Below are 19518 nucleotides of genomic sequence, written 5' to 3'. Positions count from 1 at the left end.
TAAAGCTTCTTTTTAGCCCTCTGATTTCTCTTTTAGTAAGTGTTGCTTACATTACTCATGTCCTTACAAAATTGGGGATCTTACGGTATTAAATGTGTTTATTTGGAAAGCTTTTGTACAAAGTTATATTGAAAAAACCGTCTCGTCCTTAATTTTTGCACACCAGTGTATTTGCTGTCACAGAAAAAAAAAAAAAAAAAAAAAAACACTAATTTTCTTAATAGTATCATTATAGGTGACAAGAAAATATTTTAGTATAATCCTAGAGTAAACAGGATTAAAAAAAGAAAGCAGTAGTCTTCAAAAGTAAAAAAAATTGTTGGTCCACATCGAAATAATGTGGATTATCATCTTCAACTGCAAATGGAAGAGAGAATAGGGATCCAAAGTGTTGATGTATTTTAATTGGATGTTCCAAAATAACTGTTTCATAGAATACATCATTTGCGGCCAGAATATCAATAAAAATATAACTGGCACTACCTTCACAATAATGTGTTTTCTTATGACACTGATTTTTAAAGAAATTTAAGCTAAAACAATATATCTTCATTTTATTATGCCACTAAGTCTCCGGATTCATTTCTGTATAAGTTACTTCCTATTTCCCAAAATACAAAGCCTACTCTAAGGATACTATTTTATGATCTACTCACTATCCAGGAAATGTGACAAGGCCTTCCCCGCGATCAGTTTATGCATTTTAAGATTGGAGAAAGTACAGTATAGATTCTAGAACAAGTTACTTTGAATAAAACAAGGTTTTAACTAGCATCGGTCTCGTTTCCAAATTGATACACAGTGTATTTCAATGAAAATACTAGTAAAAGCAAAATTATTTTCAAGTATTTCAAGCAAATTTATTATTTTCAATGCCCAGTCCATTTCAGTATCCTTGGCAGTATTATAGAAATAAAACTATGATAAATTCATAGTTTCATTCATAGTTGATATTCAAAATGAATTGTGTCCTATAATTTTGGAAAGGAAAGACTTTGTTTTCATACAATTACATTTTCTTTAAAACAATAGAATCAAAAACTAACTTAAAATGTTCACTGCACATGACAATCCTTAAAAATTTCTTTAGTTTTGCTGCAGTAATAAATCTCCAGTCTTACTCACAATCCAATACTTACGTAATCTTACTCCAATACTAGCAATCCAAAAAAATATTTTACTTAACCTTGATGATGCTCTCATCAACAGTTACATTTTAGATATTATTAAGACACACCAGCTAGTTTGATGGGCCATTACAAAAGCATTAAAGGTATGAAGGTCAATAAATGAGAATGTTATATGACAAATTTTATGAAATGTGTGTTAAGTACTGTAAGCTATAATTTTTTTGTTGTTGTTGTTGTTTCAGCATTACTGAATTTTTCATGTGGTTCACTAAACAATTACATAAATATTTTCATTTCCATATGGCATAGTTGATTCATTACAGCTGCTTGTAACTGGAAAATATTTGTTTTGATTCTGTACTAAAACTGAACAATAAGTTTAATCTTATCTGTACTATCTGAACTTACTTTAGACTTACAAAACTCTAGTAAAAGCAAATGGACATTAATAGTTTTTAAAGCCCATTTTTAGAATTTACCCTTGAAATAGATAATGTTAAGCCATAATATGTCAAATACTAGAGCCAGATAGCTTCTTCTTTTTACACCATATAATGCACTGGGGCTAGTTTCTAAAATATCTTTCCTAATTCTAACTGATCTGTCATGCCTTGTGTTATAACACACCCAGCCTACAACATGGAGTAATTATTACCATGACTTATATAGTGATTATATTGTATATTTTATGTATATTTCAGATAAAATATGAATTATACTTTCAAACAAAAGAATAGCATCATAAAACATTACTGCAGTCAGATCACTGGGGCTAGTTTCTAAAATATCTTTCCTAATTCTAACTGATCTGTAATGCCTAGTGTTATAACACACCCAGCCTACAACATGGAGTAATTATTACCATAAATTATATAGTGATCATATAGTGATGATATTGTATATTTTATGTATATTTCAGATAATGAATTATACTTTCAAACAAAAGAATAGCATCATAAAACATTACTGCAGTCAGCAATATTAAAAATTACATGAAACAGAGTTTAGATAAACCCTAGCGCTTATCACAGGGCAAAGATTAATGAAAATGATGGTGCCTATTTCAATACCAGACTATTTGAATTGAAAAAAAAGAAGGTCTGAATATATCTATAGCGTTGGCCTGTACAGCAAAAACAGTAAAGCAACATGGCATTCAACACATATTAAAATGTGTATTCAAACAGAAATCTAATAACCTTTTATTTAAAAAAAGTTTTTTAAATTGTAGATTTTTTTATTAATAATTTTAAATGAATGCAATTATACAGAATACAGCCTATGCAAAAAGAGAGAAGACCATAACTAACTAATTTCAACACCATAATTTTAAAAAATTAGGAGAAACAATATATATCATTCAAATACCTTCTTCTTTAGCTTGTAGAAGAGGTTCAACATATTCAAAACTCAGGAGCTGACATGGTTTTGAAGTCACCAAAAGTATAATATTCATTTCTCCTACTTTAGCTAATGAATAGTACCTGTAAAAATCAATGCAATTTTTTTAAAAAAAAAGCTTATGATACAGTAAATAATACATTACTTAAATTTATTTCATTTACAGTTAACATTTACCACAACTAAAAAACATTCAGGTAAAACGCACAACCTTTAACATAAAAAAATTTTAATACTTTAAACCAATTGCAGTAAGGTTAATAATAAATAATCTAATCAAATGATATCACAATTCCAATGAAATAAATAGAGTTTAAACTTCCAATATGATCTTTAAAATTTACAAAATTTTAAATACGGACTTTATTGAAAATCATTAAAAGGAAGCAGAGATTTTCAGTATATTGTTTTATCATATTTTAGAACATGTTTTTCTTCTAATGGCTGGACACTTTGCTAACTAAGCATTCATCAGAAAACGCTGCTCAGTCGTTTAGCCCTCTCATCCTCAAGAACATTGCCGGCTGTGCACCACAGAGGGTAACCAATATTCACATAGGAGAAGGGATAAATTCCTTCCCAGCTTTGATGGAAAGGCCCCTGAGAGACAGGTCAAAAGATCTCCCACCCTTTACAAAGTATAGTATTAGTATATAATCATAAGCATTAAAATGTGGTTGAAAAAGAGCAGCTGAGAACAATACCATATATTTTAAAATAATTATTTAATTTTTCCATTCATTCATAAGAAAGAACACTAATGTATGTTCATTATCAAGTCACAAATTTACTTAATTGTTAATTTATTACTCAACTCAGTATAAAAAAGTCTTACACATTATTTACCTTGTGCAGTTACTGAACGAAATTTCTCCCGCATAACTCGATGCCCAGTTACCCCAATAATACTGAGCTTCATGAGTAGTACATATAGTCTCATTCGGAAGGACATAGAATTCTGGCAAAGCTTGAGAGTTTGGAACATTTATGAATGAAAATAAACTGAAAATGCAAATTACTTATTTATTATTGAGCGAAGTGTTCCAAAACATCAATCATATTTCACAAAATATCAAACTTTTTCCTTGAAAGGAGGTAAATAAATAAGCTTACCTCAAGAACCAATACTTTAAATAAGACCTGCAAAATAACAGGAAAATGTTTACATTTTGCATTTATCACTAAAAGTTTAAAATACATATTTCCCACACTTATTTTTGAACGTCACATTCATACTATTAAAACGTCTTTACGATGCCATCTGTATAGCAAATCAATTTACTACACATTACCACTTCAAAACCTCAAAATACATCCAAAGAATAAATTGACATATTTCACATTATTTATTATTATGAGAAAGTTAGCATTTCTCATTACATACGGCATGGCAAAATATAAAAATTTTTAAAGATAGCTAAAGATTTATATCAAATTCTAAACATATTATTATAAAGCAAGGAAAGCCAACAAATATGTTAGAATAAAAATCAGCATTTCCTTAAACTAAACATTAAATATTATAAATAAATATGGAAAAAGCCAATATTTCTCAATTTGATTGCAGGAAACGCTCAAATGCAAAATATGTTAGGCAACTATTAAAAAAACTTACCACGCAGAAACATCAAATAACCAACCAATGTCCAAAAATGACAAAGACGAATAGAATGGCTAGGAGAAAATCAGAAAATTTTCACAGTGAATATAAATCTATAGTATTTAAGAATTTAAAACAAATTTGAGTAATAATCATTTAAATGATAAAATACGCACAGATGCAAGAATTCTAAACCCAGCATTTTTTTTCTTCTTTGGTTTTGGGCAACGATCTTCATAATTAATATCTTCATTCCTATTAAAGACAGATTTGTCAAAAGCAAGATCATTATAAAGCTGTGTATATTGAAAATACTAAAACAAAAATGACCCCCTCCCCCCCAAAAAAAAACACAAGTACAAAATAGGATATTAAAAATACAAATAATAATAATAATAATAATTTGAATAATAATATTTTATTATTACAACAACAATAATAATAAAAGTCAAAATGTTCCAAAACAATAAAACTACTATAGGATATAATACAATAAAACTAGATAACGATCTACACAAAATTATTAAATACATAAAAAATATGAAATAACACACATTGAATTCAGCACCAGAAAGGAAATATTTCTTTTAATATAGGTAAAAATAACAAAGCAAAAATAAAGCACTTTGGGTCATAAAGATTCTTTATTTTTACCTTTTATAAATATTCTTTTCATATAATTCGGACATTATTTGAGGATCTATATATCCAAGAAATTTCCCAGTCTGAAAGATAATCATTTAAACTAAATCCTGAAAGTATTATTAATAAATGTTTTTCCATTAAAATGTTTTAAAAAAACTTCAGAACATAAAATGCTTTTCGAATGAAATATTTAAAATGTAAAAAGAACTTACTGAATTATACAGCTCAATTTGATTAGAAGATATAATAAAACCCCCATCATCTATGATATAGCATACGATATAATCCTATAATAAACAATCAATCAGTTGTTGAATTCTTAATTTAATACTTTAAATAAAAATATCTTACTGAAAAATGAATGAAAATATTTAATACATATACATACATCAAATACATACAGGTATCTTATAAATTATGGAAGAACAATAAAATAAAAAATTGAGTAAACATTAACACAAACATAAAACTTAATATTGAGTGCTGTTTTATTAGATTCAATCCTACTTTACAAGATCTTTGTTATTGCTGCTAATTTTTGTAACAGATGTTATAATGACATTTGATGAAATTTTGGTTTAAAGAATAGAGGTATAGCTTAGAAAAGGATGTTTCATGTTTTTTGACAAAAACAGAATAAAAGCTACTTTCATGAGGTTACCACAGAGGAAAATTTCCCAAATTTCTAAGAAGTCTTAAGGAATAAATTGATGTGAACAATAATTTAATAACATCAAAAATGAAATTTATGATTTTTATCCTAAGAATGGAATGCACTGGTGGACCTTATTTATTTATTTTTGTTTATAATGAATATGTTCCCTCACCCTAATATTAAAGATCTGCAAACTTCTCTTACATATATGCAAAACTGCATTTGAAAGTAATTTTATAAACACACTATAAATAAAAATCTGCATTTGAAAGTAATTTTATAAACACATTATAAATAAAAGTCAAATATTCCATCTTTTACATAGTAGAATTTAATTTTGTTAAATGATTTATAGGACATGAGAAAGCTATACAGCTTGAACATATAGAAACAGAACAGCTGAATTTAAGGATGAAAAAAAAAAATGGTAGGGACAAAAGACTTTAATGAGATGAATTAATGTTGAAAAGAAAAGAGATCTGGAAAGTTACACGCAGTGTCAAAGGAGAAGATGAGAAAATAGCCTTGAAAAGTAACAATAATTTAAAAAAAAAAAAAAAAAAAAATGTGGAAGCAACAACTTCTTTGTATGGCCTATTAACTTACACACATTTTGAAAGCATTTCATTCAAACTCATTTCCTAAAATTTCACAAGAGATGTACTTCTCATTCAATTAATTCACTTCTCACTTCACGGTAAGGCAAAAATACACAAACTCAAAACATCTTCATTAAAAATTGTAAAATACAGAAAAGTATAAAATACGCAATACAGTTTAAAAAAAAATTTACATTACAAAGAAGACATTTTTCGGTGTACAAAACTGAAAGTTTACTTTTAGTCCCACAAAGGCAAAAAGGCACTAAATTGGTGCACAAACTTATTTAATTCACCATTCTACTAAGATTTTCAAATGTAAACAAATGGCAGCTTCGTTAGGCTTAGTATTTCTTAAACAACTTTTAAATTGTTGGTAATTCTACAACTATTGCATGCAGATATATTAAAGGCATAAAAACCTTAATTGAAACATAAGAACAAGATAATTCAATCACTTTCAAAGGATAAAATGTACAATTTATCAACATATAAGTATAAAAACCCTAAGCTCATGGATTCGGATAAAAAGCAGAGTGGATATGTTTGGTGTGGGCGATTGCAACCAAAAAAGGGAGGTGCATAACTACATGTTATAGCAGTCTCATACACAAAATTTCAAAATTCTGAGGCTACTGGTTTTTTAGTTACGCAAGACATGTACTGTAATTTCCGGAAGAAACGCCGCACTCGAGAAAAATAGCGGGAAAAAAATTAAAATTACACAGAAACGACGCATCAGCGTAAACGGCGCAATAGATTAAATTGCGCGTGACATTGTCGTGGGCCGTATAGATGCAAAAACTCAACCGAAGTCCTGATATATGACATACCAGTTAAGAAAAATGCATGAAATGAAACCATAACTCAAAAATAAATTAAAGGTAAGAAATGTATAGCTTCTGTGCCATTTAGACATTTTCAAAAATTTTCCGCTCCCTAATTAAAAACTATCCAACAAGTACTTGTACCCAAACTGATGGGATCTGTATTTGGCAGAATGCCAAGAAAAATCCATTCACGCTGAAGAGGAAATATGTCAGAGTTCGTTATTTCCAGGCAGGTGGAGTCGTGTCTGCCTTTGAAAAAAATTGCAGAAAAGGCAGGGGTGGGGAGAAGATGGGTCCTGGAAGATTCATCGAATGGCAGAGGAGAGAGACTATTCAAACTCATGAGAATGTTGATTTGAAAGGGGGAAGAATGTTATTGTTCTGAGATCTCTTTTAGGGTGAATAAGGCATGTAGGTCTGTTCAAGGGAAAGAATATAAACAAAATAACGTTCGCAAAAAGCAACTGAGTGATCTTTTGTGTGGGAACAGCACCAGTCTATGCAGGCTATCCAAACTATGTACAATGACCATCATAGGAAATATTTTATTTTTAGTGCACTTAAATGCCGCATGGGTAGAAACGCTGCACCCGCTGAAAATTTAGTTTTAAACACATAAACGCCGCGGCATTTCTTCCGGAAATTACGGTACATATGTAAATAATGAAATATGATATCCAAAATTTTTCTCATACTTCCTTTACTTCGTACAAGGTAGTAATAATAATAATAATAATAATAATAAAAAAACGAACTTCAGATTTTTAAAGTTAGAAATGCTCTTAGCAAAGTCTTTCCAAATATTCTAAAGTACTACATTATATTATGTTATACTCCGCACACTTATAATCTGCTGCTTTTATAAGTGTTGCTACTGCAATAAAATTGCACTGGCCTAGACCAATGACAGAAAACTATAAAGCTGAATGAATTATGCTTTGACTTTCTGTTTAAACTTGTTTTAATAATCTGCTTAAATAATATAACTACATATATTTATACAACATCTGACTGATAATTTTTATCAATATTTGCAGCATTGTTTTAATTAACAAACATTTTTAATGAAGTAATTTTTTAAACTGGTGAATACTGTTCTCTATAATTAACTTAGCAAAATGAACATTCTAATCATTGTTATTCTGAAATTAATACTATTTGACAATTGTAGTTGTGAAATTCCAATAATTCCTCTTGTAAGTTCTATAAAATTTTCTTTATATACATTTGCTTTTGAATTTCAGATTTGCATATAAAGATTTTAGACCATTTTGATTTTTTTTTAATGGTCTTTTTCATGATGTAAAGTTTTGTGGGGGGTTGAGTAGCCAATATAGCACTATGTTATATTTTATTCGTTTTTCCAAGTGTTTTGAAGGCATGTATTGAAAATCCTGGTACATTTGAGATGTGATTTTTCGGTTTTATATGAATTTTAATATCTTAATGGAAATTTTAATTCATTTTTTTTTTCGGTTTTTGATCTCAAATAAACCAGGAGAAGGAAACATGTTTTCAAAACATATTAATCAACTTTTATGAAGCTTTAATTCATTTTTCCATGCAGAGTTCTGAATGGGAATTTTAGTAAAAGGAGGTTAATTTATATTTTTATTATCTTATACATTTTTTCCTGTTTGCATTTTCATTATTTTTAGAGTTTGTACTACTATGAATTCTTATTTTAATTTGTTTTAGGTATTTTGTTAAACCTCTTATACATGTCTGTAATTATTAATATTTTTGAGGAATTGCCTTGCTTTGCTTTAGATGCAAAGTTTACTTTTAACTTTAGATGCTTTAAGTCTATTTTACTTCAATCCTGCAGCTATAGCGAAGGACGGGTATAAAAACTTGCTTTTAATTTTTAGCCTCTTATTATATTTCTTTATGTATATATATATATGTGTGTGTGTGTGTGTATGTGTAAATATGTAAGATATAACAAAATACGATGGCTGCTTTAAGAATAATTGGCAACCTCAAAATTAACTATTCTAGATTTGGTTTCTCCCCCTTAAGTTCATCCTTTCTCCCAAATTCGAGATCTTTCCATGTTACGTAACAATGCTTGAAAAAGGTAACTAAAATTAACCAATAGCAATTTAGCTCTACAATTGCATCTACTTTGGTATAAATACTGCTTGCAAGAAATTACATCATTCTTTTCCTAGCTTCCATTACTGCTAACACATCTCCACTACTATGCCCACTTGTCTAAAATGACATTGTATCTGTGTATATAAGAATTATTATAATTGCATAAATGTCTACTAAGATCTTTTTACATGGGTGAAAATAAAGATTTCATCCCTATACCTCACACCATTCAGTTGTGTTAACTGCGTCATCATAGCTTTTACCTTCAGCGACTACTGTCTTCTCAGCCATGACGAATATTGAAAGGTACTAAAAAGCACTGGATTCCTTCTATGCATTAAAATATTACATATGCAAGGTTATTCAAAAAAGATGGGCTCAATTCAACTTCCAAGTACGCTGGTGAAAGAAATTAAGAGAATTTTCATATTTGATCTACGATCTCCAGGACAGATTTTAATCAAATTTGGTGTGAACATAGGTTGATATAATACAAACTAAATAAATATTCAACAGTTACAATAGACACACATGTTCGTGTGTAAGACTCATGCGAGTCTGAAGGACTTTGAATTTATTATGGTCTGAAACAGCGGTTGCAGAAGACACAAAAAAATGGCTTGATAGGGGGATACAGTCCCCTCTTACAGCCATACAGACCTCACAGTGTGATGTCATATTGGACATAAGGCAGTTTATGAGTACCTGCGGCAAATGGTCCCACTGATTCCGCAATGCTGTTTTCAGTTCCTGGATAGAGGCAATTGCGAGTTGCAATTGCCTTCCCCAGAGCATCAGAAACATGCACTATAGGGTTGAAGTCTGGAGACCTGGCTGGCCTTTCCATCCGGCGAATATCCTCACTCTTGAGAAATTCATCAACCAGAAGAGCTCCATGTGGCCTCACTTTATCATCCTGCATGCTAAACTCGGGGCCCACTGCACCCTGGAAAAAGCAAACATAGGGCTCCAAGATTTCATCCCTATACCTCACACCATTCAGAGAGCCTCTGTCAAAGATGTGGAGAGGAGCGCAGCCATCTAAAATGATGCCTGCCAAGACCACTGCATTGTCACCGCTATAATTGTTGATTCCATCGACATTGGAGAGTAGGTAGTGGGTCCCTGGCTCTCTCCATATGAAAGTAAGGCAAGAATCAATGTTTAGGCTAAAACGGGACTCATCGATGAACAGAACAGTCGCCCGTTGCTCCGTACTCCAATTACTATGCTGCCTGCATCATGCTAATCGGACTCTCCTGTCCGTAGACATGAGCAGGACGCTAACAGCCAGTCTTCTGGCAAACAACCCTCTCTCATTCAGTCTTTTGGAAACAGTTACCCTTGTTACACGAGTTCCTGTGGCTGCATACAGGTCCTGAGAGAGCTGAGAAGCTGTAGCCCCTCTGTTACGCCTCGCTAAAATGGACAAATAGCGATCTTCTCTGGCCGTTGTGGCTCTTGAACGGCCTTGCCCGGGCTTTCTCTCAATGTATCCTGTAATTGTTTCCAAAGGTTGCACACGATGCTGGGCATTAAATTAATTTCTCTGCTTATCTGGACTTGCAATTGGCCTGCCTCTAGCCTCCCTACAATTCGCCACTTCATTCCATCATCTAAACATTGGTGGTTACTCATTTTTACTGTTCTGATGTGAATTTAACCGAATGCTCTAAGATAACACCAAGAAATTTGCAGAGGTGTGCTAGTGAACGCAATTTGTTTTACCCTCCATGTTTATAAAGCTTGTTTTTCTGCTACATGCACACACATGTACGCTTACGTATTTGCTGTACAAGATTTGCATTTTTATCTAGAAGCAGAGGTTTTTCCTTCAGTTCAGTTCTTCTCAAGCAATTCGATAAAATATGTAAATTCTCTTAATTTATTTCACCAGTGTATGTCATGAAGCATAAATTTGATATGAACAGTCTGCATCCCGAAGGAAGAGGAAGTTCCAAAGTTTTGTTTACCACAGTGGTGCAGTGACAACTGCATTAATGGCTAATGGGGTACTCTCAAATTATAGGCAAGCAATTTGTTTCACCTTCAGTTGTGAGTATGATAGCTACAATGCAGCATAAGGTTTTTTTACGTTCTCAAGTTTGCAAGAAGTGAGTCGGCAGTTAGAGTGTAGCAGGCATTTTGTCTCTGACTTGACATTAACCCACCAACTAGGAAAAGCATAAATGTTGCTTCTATGCAATTTCAAGAATCTGGATGTCTTAACAAAGCCCAGGCCACCCACTTATGTCAAGAAGATTTACATAAGACGAATAGAAGACAATTTTGTGCACAGTCCAAGTCAACTAATAGAGCTAAGACAGAACTAGGAATATTCCAACCAAGTGTATGGTGTGTTTTGAGAATTTATTGTACAAGCCCTACTGCTTACAACTTGTGCAGGCTCTCAGTGAGAATGAAAAAGTAAAGCCTATTCAAATTTGTGGTGATACGTTAGAAATGATGGAGAAGGATGCATTTCAATTGCAAATGAAGCTATATTCCATCTTAGTGACAAAATGAATTCGACATAATGTTTGCATATGGGATCTGCACAAACCCTGTCCAACATTGAAACATGAGAGAGATTCAGTGAAGCTAAACTTGTTCATCCTGTATCACAGAAAAGCGCATGGACCATTCCTTTTTGTAGAAAACACTATAAGTGGAACAACATACCTGGACATGTGGTAACAATGGCTTTTTAGTCAACTTATCAAAGATTCACATAACATCATGCTCCAACAGGATGGAGCTCCAATGTGAATATTTTGAGGACTTTTAAATTAATCCCTCCCTCTGCAATAGACAAGTCACACGGGAACTCAAGTCCTGGTACACTTCTGGCCAATGAGTCTGCAGAACTTGTGCCATGTGACTTTTTTTTGTGGGGCTATTTTAAAGAGGCTGTTTATATCCCATCACTACCAACAACTCCGGCTGTGTAACTGCCATGGAACCGTGTAACTGCTTCGAAGCACTCAGTAACACAAGAACTGTTTTTTGTATACGGGATGACTTTGTCATGCACCAAAGGGAATACATTGAACATTTAGAACCTATGCATGCAAACTTCGAAACTTCCTCTTTTTATTAGTAGATTACTCATGTCCAATTGATACTTCATGTAATACAAAGTAATTAAATTTGGTCCCTCTTTTCAAATAACCCTGTAGTTGTTTTGAAACTCCTTCTTACAATTTACTTTTCTTATTTTACATTAGTTATACATATATATTATTTATTATTAACTTATTTTATAGTTTTAAACATATAAAATTAAAAAGAAAAGTTGGAATTAAAATGATAAAATATAATTTCTTCTCTATGAAAGCCCTAACCAATTCCTTCTCTGTGAAAGACGTAGCCCAAAAGGAGTACACGTAAAATTAAAAGAAACTTCAAATATGTATACTAAACTGAAAATAATAAAAATAACACAATAAACTAAAAATATGTATTAATCTCCTCTGTTTGATTCTTCAAACAAAACTTATCAAGGGAAAAGCATTTTGAAGCTGTTAAATCAAGTTGATCAATGAAATTCAAATACATGTTTCATTTTTCTGAATCATTTGAGACACAAAACCTCTATATTAGAACCAAATCTTCACTTTAAAACAATATTTTAGTGGCTCTCAAGTGTTCAGACCTTTTCCCTATATGTATTCGCAACCCTAGGACTACAAAAATAATATATAAAAGTAGGAAAAAATTAAAAACATAAAAAGCAAAAAATTTTAGGCCAAAAAAAAACTGAAAAAACAAATTGCATAAAAACCTGAAAAAGCCAAACAAACTAATTACAATTATACAAATTGCATAAAAACCTAAAAAAGCTAAACAAAATAATTACAATTATATACACCAAAGGGAAACCCTAAAAAATAAAAGAAACAAAGTTTTCCAAAATGAAAAAATGTATTTGGTTACTATTTAAAGCCTAAAAGAGGGCTGCTGGAAAGCGTATTAAATGAGCTTTTTTTTTTAATTTAAGAACTTTTTTATTTATATATTTGCTTATTTAATAAGGAATTTTATTTAAACTTTATTTCTTCTTGGCAGTTTTTTATTTTGAGCAATTCCTATTATTTTTTAAAGCTTTTTAAATGAAACTTCGTTTGTTCTCGGTAGCTTTTTGCTTTGAGAATTTTTAGGTGTATTTTTTAATTAAATTCTTGGCAGCTTTTTAAAGAAACTTCATTTGTTCTCGACAGCTTTTTATGGGTATTTTTAAAAGCTTTTTAATTAAAACTATATTAGTTCTCAGAGGAGGTTTTAAATAGAAAGAAATCCCTGATAATTTTGTAAAAAGTCGATTGAATTGATAGGCGGGCAGCGAGTGCCGAGTGGGTCATCAAGTGCATCGAGGAGTCTCTTAGTGTATCGCGGTTAGTGCATTGTCGAGAGAGTGTGTTAAGCTCCGGGAACAACTGAACCGTAGAGTCGAGAGTTGTGCTCTGTGTGTCGTCGAGTGCATCACGAGCTGCAATGTGGAGAGTCTCAAGAGTACGTGAAGTTCCAAGAACGACCAAGCAGAGTTGGGAGCTGTACTCTGGTGCTCTGCAGTGAAGCTGTCTCCACCATTATTGCCTGACAGTGTGAAGGCTGTGTCACTGATTGTTCCAGCGTGTTCATAGTAGATCTTCGACGACTGTAAAATGTGACTTTGGAGCTGTCCTGATTAATATTGGCTATATAAAGTGTGTTTCAATACTTCATCAAGTGTCATCGTTATTCATTCGAAATCTTCGAACCCCATACGAACGTGAAGGAAGAAAATAACGTAACAACTGGTGTAAAAAAAAAACCTAACAATATATTTTATATGCATGAGCCGCACAAATTGCCTGCGAGAGCCATATCAGGCTCGCGAGCCGCACTTTGGCCATCCCTGATATATGCAATCAAATGATTTAGAGAATAGCTGCAATGGATTGCCGATGGATGGTTTTTTGCACTATAATAACTTGGAGAGGCTTTACTGCTCAGTTAGAAGGATGACATTCAAAGATACACACAACTGTTATTCATACCACAGAACTGTATTTTCTTGAAGAATAATTTCTTAGGACACATATTCTTGAATAACACACTGTGGATGTGACAAGCACCCCACCATACATACATACACTGCTTACATTTTTAAACAATAGAATATACCTCTAATCGAAGAGACATCCTAGCAAAGCAAAAGCAAGTAGAAAGAATGTGCACCTCAGCAGGGACTATATACCAGCCAAGAGCTATATGCAATGCATATGACATTCATGCAAGTTAGTTTTTCAGTGGTGAAGTGTAAAAAAGTTATTACAGTAAAAGTCTGAGATCCGGACTCCGCGGGAATTCTGATGATTTCAGATTTAGGATTTTTTCAGAATATTAGATTATCAGTTTAAATCTGGTATGATGGCTATGTAGAAATTATAAAATTAAAAATATGAAATTGTGACTTATGATATAATGAAGCATTTGTGATGTAAAGGGTGTTAAAAATTCATACACACAGAAAAAAAAATATTTGTTTACTTTATTAACTTTTCTTTCAATGTTAAGTTGTTTAAGTTCCTCAGTTTTTTTTTTTTTTTTTTTTTTTTTTTCTGTGCGTGTGTGTGTGTGTGTGCTAATACTCTTTTTTTAATTCCATAAAAAGACAATTTCTTGTTCAGTTACATAGTTCCATTTTTCAAGTTCTGTAATTGCTGTGCCGAGAATTCCGAATAACTTGTCATCAAATTTTTTTCGTTTTCGGTAACCTATCTGTCACTTTCTTTACTATTGGTAGCGGTATATTCTGGATTCAAAACCATATTACAAACTTCGCTGTCTGTTAACTGACTGATGATTTGGGCATTGTCATTGCAATGAAAAAATTCTCTTATATCATCTTCATTTATTACTGCTTCTCCACATTTCTTTACAAAATCCATTAATTGGAAAAATTTCACCTTTAATTTGTGATAGCCGAATACCTTCAATTTCGTTGCTATCACTTTCAGCATCCTCATCATGAAATGTGGTAGCTGACCGTTAATTATGCCAAGCATTTTTTAAAGCATCTGGAGAGGCATCCTCTCATAAGCTTGTGATGCTCCGTACAGTAGATTTTATGCTAAAATATTAAAAAGATTCTTGAATAGTCTTGCCAGTATTCAAGAAATTTAACATGGGTTTTAAAAATGCTACTTTACATTTGCATTTCAGCACACGCACTATTCGGCATCCATAAGCTGAATGATGGAGGTATAATTTTGAGGAAAGAATAATATGGGTACATTATCTTTCAATAACCCGCGAGCATGCGCACTGGGTCCAATGGACCCGCCCGATTAAAGAAACATTTCTAAATACGTCCCTATTTTTCCCAAGCGGTTGTGGTTAAGTGTAGTCTAAATCCAAGGCCCTCGTCTTTATGTTTCCGAAGGTTTTTTTATTCCGAAAGTTTCCGAAGGAAATTTGATTCAAAGTTTTGTTTTGACAGGATCAGGTCTTTTGGATCCAGCGCGCCTATTCACATTCTGTAACGTAGTTCATTTGTGGTAGCACAGAAAGCTTCAAATATGTCACGTAATTTATCCTATAAGAAAGAAATGTTACATTTGCAAAGATTATTAGATGTATGAACTGTTGAAGACTCCATTGAAGAAACTGATAATGAAAGTTATTATGAATTATTTAGTTCTCATTATACTGGTTCAGAAATCAAGATGCATTCTGAAAACGAAAATGAGAATGACATTTATTGCTTTATTGGAAAAGACTTAAAAAAAAAGTTCAAAAGAAAAGCCTAGAGCTGATGTTAAAACTCCTACTCATAATATTATTACTAAATTGCCTGGAAACATCAGTAAGGCAAAATATGTTCAAACTCCAAATGAATTGTGGGAACTTTCACTGAGTGAACAAATGTTGCTGAAAGTCGTCAGGCATACAAATATTTATATTGCATCTATTTCTGACAGCTTTCAAAGAGAGAGAGAGATGCTCATCACACAACGTTAATTAAAATTCCTGCTTTTATACGTCTTTTATATTTTTGTGACATAAGTCATCTTCATGTGAATGTGCAGGATCTATGAGTAACAGAAGGAACCGCCTGGGAAATTTTCTACAAAACTATGTCTTAGAAACATTTTCTTTTTAAGATGTTTGTGTTTTGATGATATAGAGACTCACGTCATCAAGAAAGAATCAGATAAACTTGCACCTATAAGAGAGTTTTTTGAAGAGTTTGTGAATAACTGCCAGAAATATTACACTGTCGGTGAGCTCATAACAATTGATGAAAAACTTGAAGAAGAAGGAGGAAGATGTTCTTCCACGCACCTAATAAACCTAAATAATAATTTCTGAATAGGATGAATAATAATATAATAAATTCCTAATAAAGTCTTTATTAATATAATATGTTTTTCTATTCCTTTAAAATATTTTATTTCATAAAAAATATTATAGAAATTGAAATAAAATTTTAACTTTTAAATTTGCATATTTTTAAAGTTTGATCATAATATTTTGGTATAAATGTAACACTTTTACACACACACAGTAACACACACACAGTTTTTTCTTCAAAAAACACGAACCGGGTTTTTTGGACCCAGGGCGAGTGTTCTTGTAATTCAAAAGAGCGTGTGTGCTCCCGGGTTAAAATTTTAACTGAAGTATGAGCTGAACAGTTGTCTACGAGGGCAACTTTTGTGTCATCAGATAAATCAACCGAATTTAAATATTGCTGAGTCACAGGTTTAAAATGATTTTCAAAATCATTCATTAATGCTTGCTTCATCCATGCTCTTTTATTTGCATGATATATAATGGGGAAATTCTTTACTCCTTTAAATGTTCGAAATCGTGTATTTTTTTCGATTACGAAAAATGTACACTTGTGCATTCCTGCAGCATTTGCTCATGCTAAAATTGTTAGTCTCACTTTGGAATCTTTGACACCAGTTGGAGCCTTTTCTGTAAATGTTGCCAAGGTATTTCGCAGTACATATTACCAGAAAAGACCAATTTCATCAGCGTTGTAAATTTGTTCTAGAGATAATTTTTCACTATTAATGAAACAAGTGAATTCATCTGCAAATAGTTCAGCAGCTTCAATATCAGCTGAAGCTTTTTCACCTGGAATTTTTAATTGTCTCACACCATGGCGATTTTTAAATTTGGTTAACCAACCAGTCGAATATGTGCACTCAGTCTAAGTTCATTTCTTCATGAAATATTTTGGCTTGAACCCTACCACTATACTCATCCACCCTCGCTGTGAGACTGTATGATTCATTCAATCATCATTTTGTCATGATCATCATTTCTAGCATAACGAATAATTTTCCTGTTATTCATTGCAAATGGGGTTTCGGAATCAGAAAAAATTCAAAAAGTTCATTTTTCTGTTTTCTTATGTCATATACAGTTGACTTTTCAATGCCATATTCCTTGCATAATTTCGAGACAGATATATGGATTCATTTTTTGCAGTAATTTCACTTCTTGTTTAATGGACATCGAAACATGCTTTTAGAATCCTACTGTAGCTCCAAAATGATCAACTCTTTTCGATTCCAAAAATGTTGTCTTCCCTAAATTCTGCTGCTCAATGTGGCCATATGAGCTCTGGTGTCGGTTTTGGGTTAATGTGAACAACAAATCAGTTATTCTTAACTCAAATACCACTGAATGTAATCTTTTGTCCATATTATTAACAAAATATCATTAACAAAATTTGTTTTTAGCGTATGGAAAGAAATTTTTGTTAAATTATTCCTCATCAACATTTCTTCGCTCACTTAACATTTAACTTAAATCTGTAATCATCACCAAGCGTAATGTCAACATAAAAGATTACCATAATCTCTTCTATTCAATTACTAATGTAAAAAAAAATTGTTTAGGTATCACTGCATGAATCATTATTTGTCATGTGTTGATAAACATGCCGTGATGAAAGCAAAATGTAATAAATAATGATTCGCCAGTTTGGCGACATGGATATAAAATAAGATACTCAGCTATGGAACCAAATTATTAATCACACAAATTTACGCTAAAATGATTGCTTCTTCAATAATGAGGTATTTTATTTAATACTGAAGTGAATCGGAACTCTCCACATATTTTATTATGGGGGGTGGGGGGTCAAATGCAAATGCCAAAAGTATACTAAAAATTAAAAAAAAATTCTTTACAAAAAAAATTTTGTTGGTGGCTTTTGAGGTATAGATTTTAGATCATCCCAGATATTGGATGTCCATATCTTAGACTTTGTACTGTACTATATCTAAAATAGAGAAACGATGCACCCAAATTAAAAAGAGGAATTAAAAGGCTATTGCTAATTTAAATTATAATTTATATTTACATATTTTTCTATTTTACAGACACAAACAAACATATATGCACATACATACATATCAATATGAATAAATTTTAAATCAGTTATGTATTAAATGAATAATTAACAAGATTATAAAAAAATACAAAACTTTTTTCCCTTAATAAAAAGGAATAAATTTTGTCAATAGTTAGCAGAAAGTTTGCACTTTACTCTAATTTTTAATATGCTGAAAATTAATAATAGCAATGCAATTGGAAACAATAACATATGACATCTTAATCTTACAGGGTCAGAACAGCCAAATTCATTCTCTTTCAGATGAATAGGAATTGATTTTAGATAAGGAATCAACCACGATGGCTCCACCATCAATCCAACAACTAAATTAAAAAGAATTTAAATAATCAGATTTACCAAAATATTAAATATATATATTACATAGATCTGCCCCACACGTACCACATATTTATCCTTAAAATTATATTTAAAAGCAGCTGATCTTTTAGCATTGTTTTAATAAGATTAAAGAAAAGTGTTTTAGAGAAACTGTTCACAATGTAAACATGATCATCCATACTCCGCCAATATTTTTATATCTTGTATTTCCTTTAAATATTAGTCTTACAAAGTTTCTGAATTTGAATTTTTGGATTCCCTTTATTTGAATTTAGCATAGGCATTCTCAGTGTTGACGAGAGTGCTTTTTAAACTTTCAGCAAACTCTTTACATAACAATTAATTTAAATTTATAGATATCATTGCTTGGTTTAAAAAATGGACTATATTTTAAATTTCTTTTAAATTGCTCAATGTGATTTTTTATAGCTTAATTTATCAATACTTGGTATTTCAAATTTAGTTAAAACAGTTAATTTTTAGAATTCTAAACTGTTAAATTTCATAATTAAATTAATTTTTGTATAAATATACGAAATCATTTTTAATTCCCATTGATGGGATGTGGACGCTTACACAAACTTAAAGTGAATAATTTTTACAATAAATAACCTAATATTAATTTCAGACATAATTCTAATTTGAAAATCAAATTATAGCTTGATGTTCACAAGGTTTGGTCAAAATACATTTTTTTCAACCATAAATGTAATTTAAAGTATTTTGTAAAACATATTGTGTAAAATTTCATTTGTTGTTGTTTCATTGTGTATTTAGTGACATACTTGTCATTAAATATTTCAAAATAGCATATGTGTT

The 19518-nt window shown here is 31.3% G+C and overlaps 1 protein-coding gene across 3 annotated transcripts in view; it reads right to left on the bottom strand.

Annotated features, from left to right (window-relative positions):
• The window catches only part of LOC118198908 (voltage-dependent calcium channel subunit alpha-2/delta-1-like), a 131066-nt gene that overhangs the window by 19170 nt on the left and 92378 nt on the right, over positions 1-19518 (bottom strand). For 2 of the 3 annotated variants that reach the window (XM_085815244.1, XM_085815243.1), the window contains exons 29-36: positions 18589-18683; positions 4989-5063; positions 4786-4856; positions 4308-4386; positions 4147-4205; positions 3645-3671; positions 3378-3533; positions 2499-2614 (exon numbers count right to left, since the gene is read on the bottom strand). In XM_085815244.1, coding sequence (XP_085671370.1) covers positions 2499-2614; positions 3378-3533; positions 3645-3671; positions 4147-4205; positions 4308-4386; positions 4786-4856; positions 4989-5063; positions 18589-18683 — 678 coding nt within the window. Of the gene's footprint in view, positions 1-2498; positions 2615-3377; positions 3534-3644; positions 3672-4144; positions 4206-4307; positions 4387-4785; positions 4857-4988; positions 5064-18588; positions 18684-19518 lie in introns of those variants that run through there. The other variant, XR_015040719.1, reaches the window with a different exon arrangement.

Source organism: Stegodyphus dumicola, chromosome 4 (genome assembly GCF_044657685.1).
Source record: "Stegodyphus dumicola isolate Sdum_Otavi_A_Nest chromosome 4, ASM4465768v1".
Classification (NCBI taxonomy): Eukaryota; Metazoa; Arthropoda; class Arachnida; order Araneae; family Eresidae; genus Stegodyphus; species Stegodyphus dumicola.
This window is presented reverse-complemented; position numbering and strand designations above follow the sequence as displayed.